General features: G+C 32.5%; 2 protein-coding genes across 3 annotated transcripts; both read left to right on the forward strand.

Moving 5' to 3' along the window:
• Positions 1–388: 388 nt before the first annotated feature.
• LOC111014504 (auxin-responsive protein IAA27) lies at positions 389–4406 on the forward strand. Of its 2 annotated transcripts, XM_022289267.2 has the most exons (6): positions 389–899; positions 1058–1668; positions 2335–2564; positions 3042–3183; positions 3507–3568; positions 4036–4406. In XM_022289267.2, the coding sequence occupies exons 2-6, from the start codon at positions 1220–1222 to the stop codon at positions 4071–4073; spliced, it is 921 nt and encodes a 306-aa protein (XP_022144959.1). In that variant the 5' UTR covers positions 389–899; positions 1058–1219; the 3' UTR covers positions 4074–4406. The 2 variants fall into 2 exon arrangements, with proteins under 2 accessions (XP_022144959.1, XP_022144958.1); XM_022289266.2 differs by lacking the exon at positions 389–899 and having other exon boundaries at positions 955–1668.
• Positions 4407–12965: 8559 nt separating this feature from the next.
• Positions 12966–15418, forward strand: LOC111014542 (protein SPEAR3). The gene is made up of 5 exons (XM_022289322.2): positions 12966–13408; positions 13520–13618; positions 14018–14085; positions 14222–14312; positions 15093–15418. The coding sequence occupies exons 1-5, from the start codon at positions 13169–13171 to the stop codon at positions 15201–15203; spliced, it is 609 nt and encodes a 202-aa protein (XP_022145014.1). The 5' UTR covers positions 12966–13168; the 3' UTR covers positions 15204–15418.
• The last annotated feature ends 1312 nt before the right edge of the window (positions 15419–16730 follow it).

Below are 16730 nucleotides of genomic sequence, written 5' to 3' on the forward strand. Positions count from 1 at the left end.
TCAACTATTGGTTGTTTTGCATTTAAGCATTATTTCACCAGCATAATCTCATGGTTCCTCCACAGGCGAATTCAAATGAATTCTGGTTTAATTTCAATTTTCTAGAACGAAGGGAGTTTGAACCAACACGATTTCTGGGAAACGGCGAGACAAAGAACGAAGAAACAAAATTAGATGAATTCCAGAATTTGGAGTTGGGGGACGGATTAGAGCATCATGAACAGATACAGTAAACAAAAAAGCGAGGGAGGAAATTAAAGGAGATGGAAAAAGCAGGGAATCTTTTGCAAAGGGGAATTCTGGGATCACAAACTCGTACGAAGAAGAGACATAGAGTGGGGGTTCTGTTTCATCCAACCAAAAAGATTTCTTTTCAGTTTCTCAAACTGCCGTCCTTCTCCGATGGCTTCCCCACCTCTGTTCTGCTCTGCTCTGTTTCAAATTTCTCTCTTTTTTCTTCCGTCTCTGAAGGGATGAGTTTGTATTTTTATATGTCTACCGTGTGTTCCTTCATGTCAGCTTTCTCAAAATTCCCTCACTTTCCACCATTTCTCCTTCTCTATTCAAAAACCCTCTTAATTCTAGGCTAGGGTTTCGTTTTCCTTCAAAATCCGAGAAAAATCTGGCGGAATTCCTACACCCGCTGCCGCTGCCCCCGTCTTATCCTTTTCTGCATTCCCGTGTTACGCAGCTTTCAATTTTCACTGTTTCATGCTTTCTCTCGGCGCAAGTTAGCGTTTTTCCCTTTCCTCTCCTCTGGTTTTTCCTTCTTTTTTTAAAGGGCAAACGCAGCACAGGGAAAGAATTTCTCTTTTTTGATTAAAGAAAAGAAAAGGGGCAATTAGGGAAAGCTGGACGGAGACTTCCTGTGCCTTGTCGGGGTGGTTGCCCACAAAAAGGTACAATGAATTATAAAAATTTAAACAAATCCTGAAAAGAAGCAGAACAAATAATATATCAAACAATTCCATGTTTTCTCTTTACGATGCCTGCGGCTGTGCCCGTGCTTGTTTATTTAGTCTTCTTTTCTTTTGTTTTCTCCATTTCTCTTCCTCAGGGTCACAGACTCACAGTAGAGAGAGTTTTCCTTTCTTGTAGAACCAAATAGAGAGAGACACCAGCGGTGGATTCAACCTCTCACAGAAGCTTCTCTTCTTCTTCTTTTACAGATTTTTCCCATGCTTTTTGTGTATTCATCTTGATTTTCAAGCTCTTTCTGATGTCTATGCCGTTAGAACATGATTACATAGGCTTAACAGAGTCTGTTCCCCCCCTGGAGAGCTCTGAAAAGTCCTCCGACAGACGGAACAATGGTGGGTTGAACCTCAAGGCCACTGAGCTGAGGCTGGGCCTGCCCGGCTCGGAGTCACCGAGGAGGGACGATGGGCTCGAGGACAATAATGGATACCCTCTCAAGAGCTCTGTTTCCGGGGCCAAGAGGGGCTTCTCTGTTGCCATTGATAGAGCTTCTGCCAAGTGGGTTTTGCCTTCCTCTGCTGGATCTGAAGCTGATTCCAGCAAACCTGGGGGCCTCTTTTCTCCCAGAGTTAATGAGAATAATAAAACTCAGCCATCTTCTACGGCTGTCTCTGGTGTCAAAGATGGTATTTCTCCGTCGGCAAAGCCACTGCATGAGGAGAAACCTCAGCTCTCTGCACCTGCTGCTAAGTATGTCTTTCCCCACTTATTTTTACGCTTTGATTTTCCTCTTCTGATCAGAGTGTGGTTTGGAACTGTGCTTGTTCAACATCTGTTTCTTTCCCTTCCGTCTGTTCAACTTTATTTTCTAGCTTCTTCTCTGATTTGAATGATATTTTGGGGTTGTGAATTGAATCATGAGGCTGTAGTTTTCTTCTTCTTCTTCTTCGTTTTTATTTTTATTTTTATTTTTTGTTAAATGCAAAACTGATGATATTGAAGCAAATAAAACTTGACCCTTTTGACAGACACAAGTGTTTTCCTCTCACTAGAAACAACTAGAGATTGGAAGATCCAGGATTTTGGTTTTTCTCTTTTCCCTTTACATTAAGAAATTATGTCGCCTTTGCATATAATTCACTCGGTTCTGGCCGGTCCGAGCTTGTAAGCTTCGGCAGAAGGTCTCCTCTGTGACCCTTCATCCACCATGCTTAAAGATTATGTAGGAGTAAATTTGAACAGATCTCCATCAAGGCTTCTAGCTTGGCCGTTTCATAGAATTTTGATATTTTTTTACATGTAAATCTCTTTTGACAGCTCCCCTACCTTGACAACAATTATTTGTGTTGGATTTCATGATACTAGCTTAGTCCCTAAATCACTGAAATCTCAAGTCCTTTATCATGTGCGTAACAGGGCACAAGTTGTAGGATGGCCACCCATTCGTTCTTTCCGTAAGAATTCAATGGCAACACAGCCCCCCAAAACTACCGAAGATGCAGACGGTAAGTTGGGATCGGGTTGCCTTTATGTCAAGGTAAGCATGGATGGCGCTCCGTACCTCAGGAAGGTTGATCTGAAGACCTATGGAAGCTATGTGGAACTCTCATCAGCCCTGGAGAAAATGTTCAGCAGCTTCACACTTGGTATTCTCTTAATAGCTAATCTAGTCTTTCAGATCTTGGCTGCGTTTGTTTTGTTAATAACTCCCACCCTCAAGCCTACCTTCATTGTGTCAATCACAAACTCTTTTTAGGAATATGAATGTTTTAGCCTTGGCGTTCAAGGAATTTATGTGGAGAAGATAACTAAGACAACATGAAAGGCCATAAGATTAACAATGAAATCAAGTTTCTGTTTTTGTGGCCATAAAGTTCCTGGCTTCTCGGGTATGTTTTGAGCGCGGGCAAGACGTTCTTGTTTGTCCTAGATTATCGTTACCGATTTGTGATCCGTTATATGTCTTTCTCTTTCTAGCACAGACCTGCCAGAAGGTCCAGAACCATGATCCATGTGAATTAGTTTATGTTACTCGGTTACTCTCAGTTGTATATTTGTAGCAAGCTTTTTTGACAGTCAGATAGTGAACTTTTTCTTTGCTATGGCTGCCTTCATTATGTCAGGTCATTGCGGCTCTAATGGAGTTCCAAACCGGGATGCGTTAAACGAGAGCCGATTGATGGATCTGCTTCATGGCTCTGAATATGTACTCACCTATGAAGATAAGGATGGCGATTGGATGCTTGTTGGTGATGTTCCATGGGAGTAAGTTCTTTATTCACTCATTTGTGTTACACTAAAGTAGCATTTTCTGCAATTCTCTGTTAGTGAACAATGGAATAAATTGCTGTCCATTGAGTCTGACCAACATGAAAATTAAAAAGGAAATCAACATTACTGCAGTTGACTTTCTTTCCTTCATTCGAGCACGAAATTGCTGATCTTTTTAGTTCTCTATCTTATCTTGTGGTATTGGAGGAATGTTCTTCTCTGAAACTGATTTATTCACATGTACCATTCAACAAATTCTCGTTCTTTCAACCTGTAAATGACTGCTAAAAGAAGGCCTCATCTTGGTTATCTTTCAGGATGTTCACTGAATCATGCACAAGGATGAGGATCATGAAGAGTTCAGAGGCTATTGGGTTAGGTATGGACTTTAATGATCTCTTAATTTTGTTTTTGATTCATAAGAAATTAAAATCAGACAAGTTATAGTGGGATTTCATCTTCATGATTATAAGCATTGAGAATATGGGGCTTTGTTCAGTGCTCTCTTAGTTTCCATCATTATCTCCCCCACTCCAAAAGCCTTTTTTGGAGAATTACTTAGCATCTTTCATTTTCATAAAGTTTGACCCCCCACCCCCCAAAGATGAAAAGATCTAACAAATGAAAACATTATTAGTTTAAATTCCATTATAATCGGATCTTTTCCACAAAGTTCATCATAATCTGATGCTTTGGTCTTTCCCATTACAAGGATGCTAATTCGTGATATGGATTGAGCAATATCTTCTAAAGATGATGGAATCAGAATAAAAGAAAGTACTTTTTCCCCCCCTGTGAGTGACCCCATTTGTAAAAGCTTGGCCCTTTTCTTTCTTTTTCTTGCAGCTCCAAGGGCCATGGCGAAGTGCAAAAACCGTAACTAGCAAACGATTTTGCTATATCGATGCATCAATCGTGCACGTTACAGCAAATGATGTTCGAAGATAAATGTATAATCTGCCTGCTGGAAGCGTCAATCGACCAAGAGAATCTTTTCTGAATATTGTTGTTTGTGCATGGGTTCTAAATATTGAAAGAGTTGATGTATCAAGATAACTTCTTTGTTGGCAAAAACGATTTTCGATAGAACGATTCGCAGTATCTTAGTTTGCTCCTCCCTCCCCTCTTGTGATGTTACTTTGATTGTTGTTTGATACACTTTACTTTGTATTGTAAATGGTTTGTTTGGTATGGCAATTGTATCCTCATCCTTCGTACCTGCCAGCTACATCCTCCCCCTTTGTTTCTGGTTCTGGCAGTTGAAAACCTCCTAAAGAGAGTCAATTTATACTGTAATTTCAAGTTTGTGTCGATTTTGTTTCTATTTTCCAGTGGTCTTTGATAAATATTAAAAAAGAAAAGACATATTGACGTAAATTAGTATCTATTTGACCTCTAAGGAGCAGTCCAGTTAACGAGGACTTGAGATTTTTTGGTTATATTATCTTAGAGGTTTCAAGTTTGGATTTTTTGGCGAGTTTAATGCAAAAAAAATTTGATATCTCCCGGAATTTTGGGTAGGAGTCTTGGGGTGGATGTGGGTGCCATTGGGTATAGGGAAGCAATCTCACTCTCGATCCTCAAACAAACAAAAAAAAAAAGGAAAAAAAATTAGCATCCATTTGATTAAACATTATAAATGGACAAATTGCAAGAAGATTTTGGAGTTTTCTTTATCTTGATTTATCAAAAAATATGTTATTTGAATTTAATAATTACATGGGCGATAATGTTTTTCTTTGTTATTTGGACTTCTAATTAACTTTTTCGTACAATTATTTTTTAATCGTGAAAATATAAGCAATTTCAACTATCAGTTAAGAGTGACTATGGGATTAATCATTAATTAATTTATGCTCAATTATTGATTGAAAAAATTTGTCAATGCATAGTTATTTCTAATATGTAATAGTTTAAGGGCAATAAATAAAGATAAAGCAATTGTATATGGCATGATGTCAATTAGAAATATCCAAGATGGATAGTCGATGAGCGATTTATCTCTCTCTTTTCGTTGAAGAAGTCCAAATTTTTGGTGAGTGAATGACTCTCTTTTATTTACAAAAAGAGAAAGAAATGAGATAGCCCATGAACTAGCAAGGTGTGCAAATTTAGATTTTCAGAAGTCTGACTAGATTTTTTCTCTTCGTGGTTGACCTCTTTATTTAATTCTTCTGTTTACTTTTAGTTTTTCTTTTGTAATTCACTTTCTCCAACAACAACAACAACAGTAATAATAATAATAATAATATTATTATTATTATTATGTCTCAACAGGCCAACCAAACCATTCATATAAAAGGAAATAGAACCCACCACCTTCAAGCCCAATTCAATTCTCATATTCTTTGGATGACCCAAAACAAGAGACGAGATTTGGCCCAAAGCTCAAGCTTGCTCTTCTTCTTCTTTTTCATCTAGTGAAATATCATGATCGGGTCGACCAAGCCACATCATGCACTTTCTTGGAAATGTAAAAAAATCAATTCAGACCAGATTCTTCTTTGTTTGAGTTGTGTTCTCATGTACGCTTGGCCAGCTAAATACAGAAATGCTAGCTTATAACATATATGCTAATATTTATACAAAACTTATAACATATATGCTAATAAATTAATTAACAACATTTTGATTAAATTAAATATTCGGGGTACAATGCTAGTTTATAAATATATTAGTAAATAAATTTGAACAAATTTTTAAATTAAGATCCAATTTTTAAATCTATTACCAAACATATCTTATTCTTTTCATCGAACTCTCACTTTTAAATTTCTGTTTTTAATTAAATGTAACCTAAAGTTCTGATCAACTCAAATCACTTTGATATTATTTTTTTTTTCAATTTCATATCATGATCTGCGTGTTTTGTCTTGAATTAGTATCCGATTGCATGAAAGGGAGTATTAAGAAAATACAATTGGTATATAAATTTAAATGGAATAGTGATCTAATATAATATTAAAACACGAGACCTTAAATTCAAATTTCTACTATTTTTCGTTCTTCCCATTCTACATTCATAATTCACGTGTTGAGTTTTCGTGCTAATATTTAGGTTCTTACGCGTGGGAAAAAACATTTAATATTTGAAGAGGTTGTAAGTAATAAATTGATGAATAAAATATTATTTTCATATATTTAATAATTACTAAATAATTTGTGATCATAATGAGAATCAATTAAAAGGAAGATTGTAGAATATTGAGAATAATTCCTTAAAAATTTTGTGTTTACTACAAAAAAATATATATATATATTAGGACTAGAATAATAATAGGAAAACAGAGATTGTTATTGATATTTGTTTAGGATTATCATAACTATAAAAAAATTCGATATGGGATAAAAAAAAAAAGAAAAAAAAAACAAGAAAAGAAAAGAGTACTGATAGACCTTAAAGAATATTGAGAATGAGAATATAGAGGGACGAAAATACAAGCCAAAAAAAAACTATTTCTATTTTAATGAACAGTATTAGAAATAAAAATTAAAATCATTAATTTCCATTTCTCTTATTCTCCTAATTTTTTTTTACTAAACTTTGTCAAACATTAAGAAAACATACATCTCGAATCTATCCGTATGGGAAGGATCAGTTGATCATAATGAATGCATATAGTACACATATTATATATATATATATATATCTATATAAAAGAAGTTGTCACAAATAAATCATTAATGATCAATGTTTGATGCATTTTAATTAAAGAAAAAATAAATAAAGAACAAAGAACAAAGTGGGAAAGGTGGTGGATTAAATATTTTTTGGAGACCCCCCATGCAGAGAGAGTTAATTATATGCAAAATTGCATGTTGTAGTATTTAAATTAGGCGATGAAAATAAATTAAATTAGCTAATCTTTATAAGTCATTGGAATCGAATCCTGCATGTTGAAGCCAGCCCCTCTCTCTCTCTCCACTATAAACATGATCAAGAGCGTATCTAATCAAGTTATAAATAAATGCTGAATCAACCCTTAATTATGTATGATTAGAGAGCCTTTAATTAATGTTACTCTTAAATAATTGTAGACTAAAGCAAAGATTCCGTCCGCTTAATTTAAACAGTCTGTCGTCCCTTCTAAATTACTGGATGTAGACTCGAATCTCTCTTCCTTGTTTAATATTTATAGAAAATTAATTATGAACTTAATAATTAATTAAAATATTTTTTAAAAGGTTGTATTATCGAATCTCCACGTTTATATTTGTGATGTAATTTATTAAGAAAAGAAAGAATAGAGGGATGTTGGTTTCTTTTGGGTTGCATTTTCCAGGAAATAAGAGACAAAGAAGATCCTTGACATTAATATCTCCAAATCTCCAAGCCAGTTTTTTTATGGGTAATTAAAAAATAGCAAATTGTTGAATTTTAATTCTTTTTTCTTTTCTCTCACATGTTGATGGATCTAAACCCTCTCTTTCTCTGTTGTTTCCAAGGTTTAATTAGAGGTGGTCCCAAGCTTGCTTAATTTTGATACCAAACCCTAGCTTCAATACTTAATTTTGATATATTAAAAACATAAATAATTAAGATAATTCAGCAGATCCACAGTTTAATAACTTCACATTCCCAAATAATTTTGTTTCCTTTTAATTGTAAGCTGTCTTCCATTCTCTCCATGTACAAAAGGATACCAAAAAAAAAAAAAAAAAACTTTACTTTTTAACTCAAAAATTTGAAAAATAGTTTTACTTAAAGAGTTTCGACACATTTTAACCCTCTCTTAATGTTGTAATTGGTTTAAAATAGTCTGACCATTATGACTTAAAAAATGAACCCGTAATCCTCTGCAATGGTGAATGTCTATATCATCTTTTCGTCCCATCTTATTTTGTATTTTGCTCTTTCTGTCAAAGTTGATGTTTTTATCTTGGAATACATCAACATCTCTCTTTTAAATAGTCTCGGAATGTGCTATGATACAATGATTTTTGCTCTATTATTTGGTACATTTGGTTAGGAAGAAACAATCGCTTTATTTTCATAAATTTTCAAATCTCCAACCCTCTTGTAGGACAATATAACAACACGACTGCTTCATCATGGTCCCCTAAATCAATATTCTTTTATAATTATGACATTCTCATAATCTCTTTGAACTGAAACGCTTTTATTTAGCCTCCTTTTAATGTATGTTTTTCATGTACTTCCTTTTGAATGAATGATGTGTTGTCTTTTAAAAGAAAATGAACTCGTACCCTTAAACTTAGTTTTGGTTTAATAATGATACTCAAATTAAAATCGATGGCATATTAATTACTGCCAAACTAAGTAATGGATAAAAAATGAATTGGATTTTTTATGGTGATGGGACTATTTGGGAGAATACAAAATAATGTTATGGGTTGAAAAAAAAAAAAAAAAAGAACAACTATTCCCAAGGGGATTTATATATATATTGGAGATGTTGTAAATGTGAGCATGTGCCTCCAAATCTAGAGCGATATCCCTCCACTTCCTTCTGTCTATGATCCTTTTTTTTCTCCTCAAAATTTTAATTTTCTTCCAATATATTATCATCAAATCGTATCCACATGATCCCTTTCTTTTCTTAATTCCCTTACTTTATCAACAATTTTGATATTTTAAATCATTCCTCCACATTTTTCTTTTTAAAAAAAAAAGATTATATTTTCCCCTCTTTTTTGGATGCTCACTCCATGGTGAGATGATCCTCAACAAATTATGCATATATGCTCCACTTTTATTCTTCCATTCAATTCTTTGTTTTGAAACACATTGGTGCATTTTATTTTCTATATCATATTTATTGTTTGAAACACACGTACTACTTACATACTTGCTTCTTCTCTTCAAAATTTTCCTTACGGTCATTTGACTTCAAGTGACGTAATTAAAAATAGATTTTGATGAAATCAATCAGTTATATAAATATAGTTATAAATGGATTAACGCCCGTTTCATAATAATTTCATTTTTGGTTTTTAGTTTCTTTTTTAATTATATGCTTGTTTGCTTCTAACTTTTGTACTATGTTATATTTCCAGTTTTAACTCATAGTCAAATTTCAAAAATAAAAAACCAAATTTTGAAAACTAATTTTTTAGTTTTCAAATTTTAACATGATTTTAATAATACTCTTAAGAAATACTTGAGGGTTAGTTTTATTTTTAAAAATAAAAAATAAAATGGTTATCAAAAGGAGCATGAAGATGATAAAACTTAGTTTATTTCAAGATGTTTATCTAGTCTTAGAATTTCCTGACTATTCATATATTTTTTTTATTATTTTGTCGATAATAGATTATTCATATTTGTGTCGTTTAAAGAAAAAAACTTATTCATATGTGTGTTGTTTAAAGAAAAAAACTTAATCACAAGAGACATTTAAAAAGTTTATATTATATAGTTAATAAAGGGAGTGATGCATATTGGGATTACCTAATTAAGAACTAATAAAAAAAGAGTTTTGAACCACCCTGCAGTTTGAGTAATTATTTAATAATGTCATTGCAAAAGTGCCAATTAAAAATTTTATGTTTAATCGAGATGGACTAAGTAAGATATGCAACGGAATAATTGATTGAGATCAAATACATCTGCAAAATATTATCAGTTTCATTTCTCAAAAAAAAAAATAAAAAAAAAATATACATATTATCACCTTCATTTATTTATAACAATAATGAGATTCACACCAAGATATCAATCAAAATTGACTAAGATACATGAGTTACATACATTCCAAAACTAATCCACATCAACCAAAACCAATTTTAATTGAATGGTTTAAAAATGATATAACCAAAGAACCAATATATTATAGGGTCCAAATTTCGTCACCCTTTTATCATATATATTTTCTAAAATAATGTATATAACACGTTAATGAAATCTTAGCCAATTTATAAATTAAGAAGGAATTGAGGTTAGATTCAATGATAAATTTGGATTCAATGGATTGATTATTTAAAAGATAAATGAGGAAAATGACGACATAGTTTAATTTGGAGGGATTAGGTAGGAGGGATTAACTTTTTGTTGAAATTAATTGTGTGAAGTTCAAAATCACATGCTCCTTTTTAAAAAAACCAAAAGCTTTTTACTTTCCAACACACAAACAACTATCCCCATATTATGTATATATGACCCACTAATTAATACAATCAACCCACAAACACCTCAATCCATTGGATTTGCTTCCTCCTTTAATTTTCTTTTTTCTTTTAAATTATTAAACCTCAATATTATTCTTCATCAATATAATATCTTAGGTCCACTTCAAGTTTAAGCTTTCATATATATTTTTGAGAAGATTTCATACCCAATCAGGATAATTGTATATTTATTTATACATCCATGATGTTTTATTTATTTAACCGGTATCAAATTCGATCCGAAACGCTCCATGATGATTGGGTTCGATCTCGATTTGAGATGGAACCTATGAATAATATTATTAAAGTTCAAAACGCTCAAAATGAGCATTCAATCCAAACAAAGTTTTATGATAGACACAGACTACTCCTCTTATTGTCACTCCATTAGGAGATTCATTAACAAGTCATGGTGGAATGATTTCTAAAGTGATAAAAGTCTAGATTTGTGTTATCAATTTCTTCATATACTTAAATTCATCTCATCTGTCTAGTCCTTTAATAGTAAATTATTGTAATTTATTATTGATTATGAAGGTAAAGGACAATCCCTCGGGGGCTGCAAATCAGATTTGTAGGATCTTTGTCATCTAATTTACCATTTGGGTTTCCTAATGATTAAAAACATCTTACAGCTGGGGATGGATCATCTTTTGGTTTTGGTGCAATGATATTATGTCACGCAAGCTTTTGATTCTTTCTTCTTCTTCTTCACAAAACAGGATATATTGAATGGAAATAAAACGTGAAATTTAGGACCCTTTTTTTTTTCCTGACCCATACAATTGATTAGGTACAATCAATACAAATTTATTTGATTATCATGATTTAAAAGCCGACCCATCATTTCAGGTCCTTTTGAACTTGATGCACACCAGATTTGGGACAAAAGTAGATTCCTCTAAATGTTTAATATTTATCTTGTTTCAACCTTTTATCATCTCCTTTTTTTTCAACTGATCTAAACAAATGTTTACAATTCTCGGTTATATGTTGTCAGAGTATAGTTTTATCTTAAATGTTGATTAGGCAGGTAAGAGGAGTGGTTCACAAGACTTATATAGACCATTTTAGTGAGAGGAGCTGCAACTGAAAAACATGTGTAGATTGCGACCAAACTTGCATATTGGCTTCGATAATGGGGACAACATCCAATATTATACTATTACGGGAGGACTAAAAAAGTGGTGAGGCTCGAAGTTGAAGATGGTTGGAAGTGCCTAAAATACCATAATATTATGGAATGTGGGAGGGTTTGTTGTTCCTATGAATAAATATGTATATCAATAAGTGGAGGTGGGGGATTCGAACTCGTCACCGATCAAAGATATGTGCTAATTATCGTGGGTTAAGTTTTCCTCGGCTAATTGACGATGGTTTTATGACCCTTTTTTTTGAGTAATAAAATAGTGATCAAGTATGTGTTACCTCTCATAAAGATTTGTGTATATACCAATAATTACACTTAATTTCAATTCTAGATCTGTTTGATTAATTAATTAGAAGAATGTTGACTAAATAAAGTAATTAAATAGTAGAAAATTCTAGCCAAGACTCTAATCTAATATAAACTTATCCGCAGTTTCATGTTTTAGTTAAAAATAAAAATTATATTCACTATATTTGTTAGAAAACTTCTCTAAGTTACTTATCAAATCTTTCCTGGAATATCAGTATAATAATCTACCTATAAGTCTTTTTATAGGTCAATAAATACTGTATAATGTTGCACAAATATTTATAATATATTTTTCTCTATCTTAGACATAAGATATAGGTTAATTTAACCTTGAATGGATTCTCCAATCTCTGTCTCTATTTGAAATTGGTTTCCTAATCATGTCACTAATTAACTAAATAATTAATTATTTGTCCTTGGTGAAAAAAAGAATATTTCATGATGAAGAATAGGAAATACGCGACAATAAATATATAACATATGAAACATTATATTTTTAATCTTATAAACTAAAGAAATGTTAAAAGTAAAATGAAACAAAAAAGACGTTGAAAATTTTCACCCAATAATTTGTCCTTGGTGTGGTTGCCTCGCATCTCTCACACATCCCAAGATGTCAAATATAATATTGGCTAAATTTATAAATGTATCTCTTTTTTCTTGTCTGTACTCATGTCCCTTGGATTCACACCAAAATAATATCATTTATTTAAAGAAAAAGAAAAATTTGTCGATGTAACAAAAATTATTATTGTAAGCGGTTAATTTCGAAAAGAATCAAAACCCGATCATATTCATATCTAATATATTATTACTAATAGGTAGCAAAAACAAAATAAGAAAAATAGTAGGAAGGGGAATAAATATAAAAGTAATTATTATTATGCTGAATATATATGTTATATGTTGGGTATGATGACGTGGCACATAGGAAAAATAAGAGCAATAAAGTATTCAAAGCTACAAACATGGCGATATTAAATAAATAAAAGGGTGTAATGTAATGAAGGACGTGTCGAAGCAGAAGGGAGAGAAGAGGGGGAATGTAATTTAAAAATGCAGAAAATCTAAGACAATCGCTTTCAAGTTGTAGTCAACAAAGTCGGAATTAAAATGAAAAATACTATATTATTGAATTCTTAATTAAGTTATAAAAAAATAATAATAAAGATGAAGGGTTCGGAAGGAATATATAATATTTAGTAATGCACTGAAAATCTTAACGCAATCTCGTTCCAGCGATGCGTTTCTCTTTTCTTTTTTTTTGTCTTCCAAAATTCCTGCTGTACGACGTCGTTTAATTAGTTCCTGATCAGGCCGGGAAATACAAATTGAAATAATTAAGTTCCAAAATTCCTGTATTGTGCAGCGTGGGATTTGTATGTGTGATTAATGGCCGGGAGTGGTTATTTTGGGGAGCAGAGTTTGGGATCGCCGTCACCGTCGCCGTCTCCGAGGCGATCGGGGAAGAAGAGTGGTTCGGGTTCGAGTTCGGGTTCCGATAAGCAGCCGAGGCAGCCGCAGAGAGGATTGGGAGTGGCTCAGCTTGAGAAGATCAGATTGCATGGTGAAATTGCTTCAGCTGCTGCTGCTACGGCTAGTTATCATCCCACTTCTTACTCCTTCAACAACGTACCTACTCTTTCTCTTGTTTTGATTTGAACTTTCGACTTATAAGAAAGATTAATAGTAAGATTCCTTCAGCTCGACCTAATGGATAAGTTGACTTTTATATCGTTTCAGGATCAAGAGGCTGTGGCGAGAGTGCAGACGGGATATTCGTCTATGTCCTCGTCCTCGTCTTCCTCCTCGCCCTCCTATGCCTTCCCCTCCAATATTATGGTAACGACTCGCACAGCTCCGCTATTAATTAGTTTCTGTAGTATCTTCTAAATTAACACGATTTCAAATTACACTAATGTTTTATCTAGTTATATTCGAGACAATAATAAACGGATATTTTTATGTACTAATTTCTCGGTAGGACTAACCCTAGTGAGAAGTCGGTAGAATTTGAATTTTCGCAACAGTTTTTTTTTTAATAGGTAATTCTGTAAAATTATTTGATCTTTCTAAAAAAGAGATTTTTACCCACACAGTTACTTGAAAAGGTGTGTGTTATTTCTGATGCTAATAAGTAGCTTTACTTGATTAATTTGTATTAATAATTTTGTTAGCTTTTTCCTACAAATATCCAAAATTTCCAATAATGTTAAAAACAATAATTTATTATACTTGCAGATGGGGTTTGGAGAATATGAAAGAAGAAACCTCATAGATGGCGATTCTCAATACAGCACAGCAGCAAGGTAGTATTACAGATAATCATTTAATTAACTTAATCACACTTTTTGGTTAATATATGTTCTTTTAATTTACAGACAAATTAAGTTGAAAATAAATTTGAATGTAAAAATTAGATATTGATTGGTTAATTGGGAACAGATGGGATCCAAGCAACGGTGGCATCTTAGAGAGTACACAACATTTTGCACAGCCAAGTATGCCATGTTATCTTCAAAATCCACAAGCTGAGGTACTTACTCTAATTCTCTCTGGTTTTTATTTTGCTTCTTAATTTTTTTTTTTTAAATTTTGATTTGAGTCTTTGAATTAATTATGTTTTTCTCCAAATGTTAATTTTGGTCCAACTACTATTATAAAGGTCAAATTTTAGTCTCAATAATCTAAATATAACTCGAGCATGAGATGATGAATGAAATGACATCTAGATTTAACTTAGGATAAGATTTGCGGGTAGGGATGACTAAATGTGCAACTTAATGAAAGTTGGAGATCTGTTCGATAATGTTTTAGTTTCTTCATTTCTAATAAATGAAAATAGAATTTCATTACTCCCAACACCCATAAATTTTTCAAAAATGATAAAACTAGAATTATATTTATAGTGGAACAATGTTGTTTCTCAAACTTCTAAATTTAGGAAAAAAAACCTAAATAGTCATCAATTATTTAGATTTCTTACTAAAAACAAAAAATAACATTGTGGGCACTAAATGGCTAAAATTTTAAAGGTGGGAAAGACCAAAATAGAAAGTGAAAGTTTAGATACCGAAATAAAAAAGAGATTAAAAAAAGGGGTACCTTTCATTTTTCTAACTTTCTTGTAAATTTAGTGTTTCTGTAACTTTTCTATGGTGCATTTTTCCCAATGTAAAGTAGTTTCCAAAAAAGCATATACATGAGGGAAATCTCTTAAACAACACTTAAGTTTTGAGAATAATTTGGAAGATGAAGATGAAGATTTGTTTTTGTGAAAAGGGGTTAATTTTATGGGTGTGTGTTGGTGGTGCAGTGGAGGCAGAGCAGAAAGACAAAGAGCAAAAGGCAGAATAACATTAATTGTGAAGAAGCATGTGATGATGAGAGCCAAGAACTGGACTTGGAGCTCAGACTTTCAATCTAAATATTAATTATTCAAGCAACCCCATGGTTTTGGATTTGGATTTGGATGCTTCATCTTTCTAATTTCATACCATAATTTCCATGGAAATTCAAATATAATTGGATCTCTCAAAATTGATGTAAGTCAAGACTACACCAACTTTGTGGAACTCTCTTCTTTATATGTGCCTTGCTTTAATGAATGAATCAATGGGCTCATCAACCCATTTTTTTTCATTTATAGGACTCAAATTTACATGGGTATTTCTTAAAACATAAAAAGAAAAAAAAAAAGGGTAATTAAAGTTTCAAGGTGTGTTTCAGAGGCTGGGCTTCTTTATAAGCTGAGTAGTAATGTAAATAATTGTTTCATATATATATAAAATAACTGGATCTTCTTCAGATTTCTGTACATACAGCTTCATTATTCATGAACAAAAACGCCTCATTATTATAAAGTCTGTGCCGTTGTAATTGTATCGTGTCATCGTCACCGGCTAGCTGGTCGAACACAACCACCGTCTGGCGGTGGTGCTTCCGCAGTCGGAGCAAAACGCCTCGGACATTCTTCACTGCCGGGGGAGAAACAGTGGAAGAGGGGAATTTTTTATTTCTTGAATGTAATATTGACCAAATGAAAGCATTATATATGTCCAAGAAACGTGTATTATTATTATTATTTTTTGAAACATTAAAAAAATGTGTAAATACCCAATCTTGGCCGGATGCTCGGCTTGTTGGGCTTTGGATTATGATATATGACTTTAATATTTGTTTCTTGCGCTTGGAAATTAATTCTTAGTCAGGTTGGTATAGGATTTAAACTCAAATTGTGACGGTCAGTAGAGAAGGGAGGTAATAATGAACCAACAGCACATTAAGAAAAGTCTTAAAGAGAATAGAGAGTTACTATCTATATTAATAAAATGTATCTTTCTTTTCAGTAACTAAAAGAATTGATGGCACGATCAGATTGCAGGGGATGTTGGGAAATGCTAAGTCTATCACTTATATTATAGCAATGAAATGAAAAATGATATGTATGCGATATTTGACTTCATTTTTTATTCTATTAGGTCTATTACTAATTTACCTCTATTGTTATCTTAGTGATACTGTCTATCAGATATGACATTTATTTTAATAACATAAAAATGGTATATTAATGTGACATATGGGATAGAAAATAAATTCCATAAAAATGTTTAAATAGGCACAAAAAGATTTTAACAAATTATCATATTTACAAATTGTTTTCTGCACGCTAGATTTTCAAATATGGCCATTTATTTTGCCACCCATTAAAATTTCTCATAATTTTATAAGTTTCTCCATTTTTCTTATTCTGCAATATCTTTTGTGGGTTTTGTGTGAACTGTGAAAGGATATATCATATGCATCTATCAGAGAAACAATTGTAGTTTCAATTGAAAATAGAGGGCTGAAAATAATTAATACACAAACACCGCAGTTCATTAATTAACTTCATTTATGCAATTAATAACTCTGGAAGATGCAAGATTCACCATCAATTAATTAACTCCTAACG

This window comes from Momordica charantia, assembly GCF_013281855.1.
Source record: "Momordica charantia cultivar OHB3-1 chromosome 6 unlocalized genomic scaffold, Mcharantia_2.0 BLBB01000006.1, whole genome shotgun sequence".
In the NCBI taxonomy this organism is placed as follows: Eukaryota; Viridiplantae; Streptophyta; class Magnoliopsida; order Cucurbitales; family Cucurbitaceae; genus Momordica; species Momordica charantia.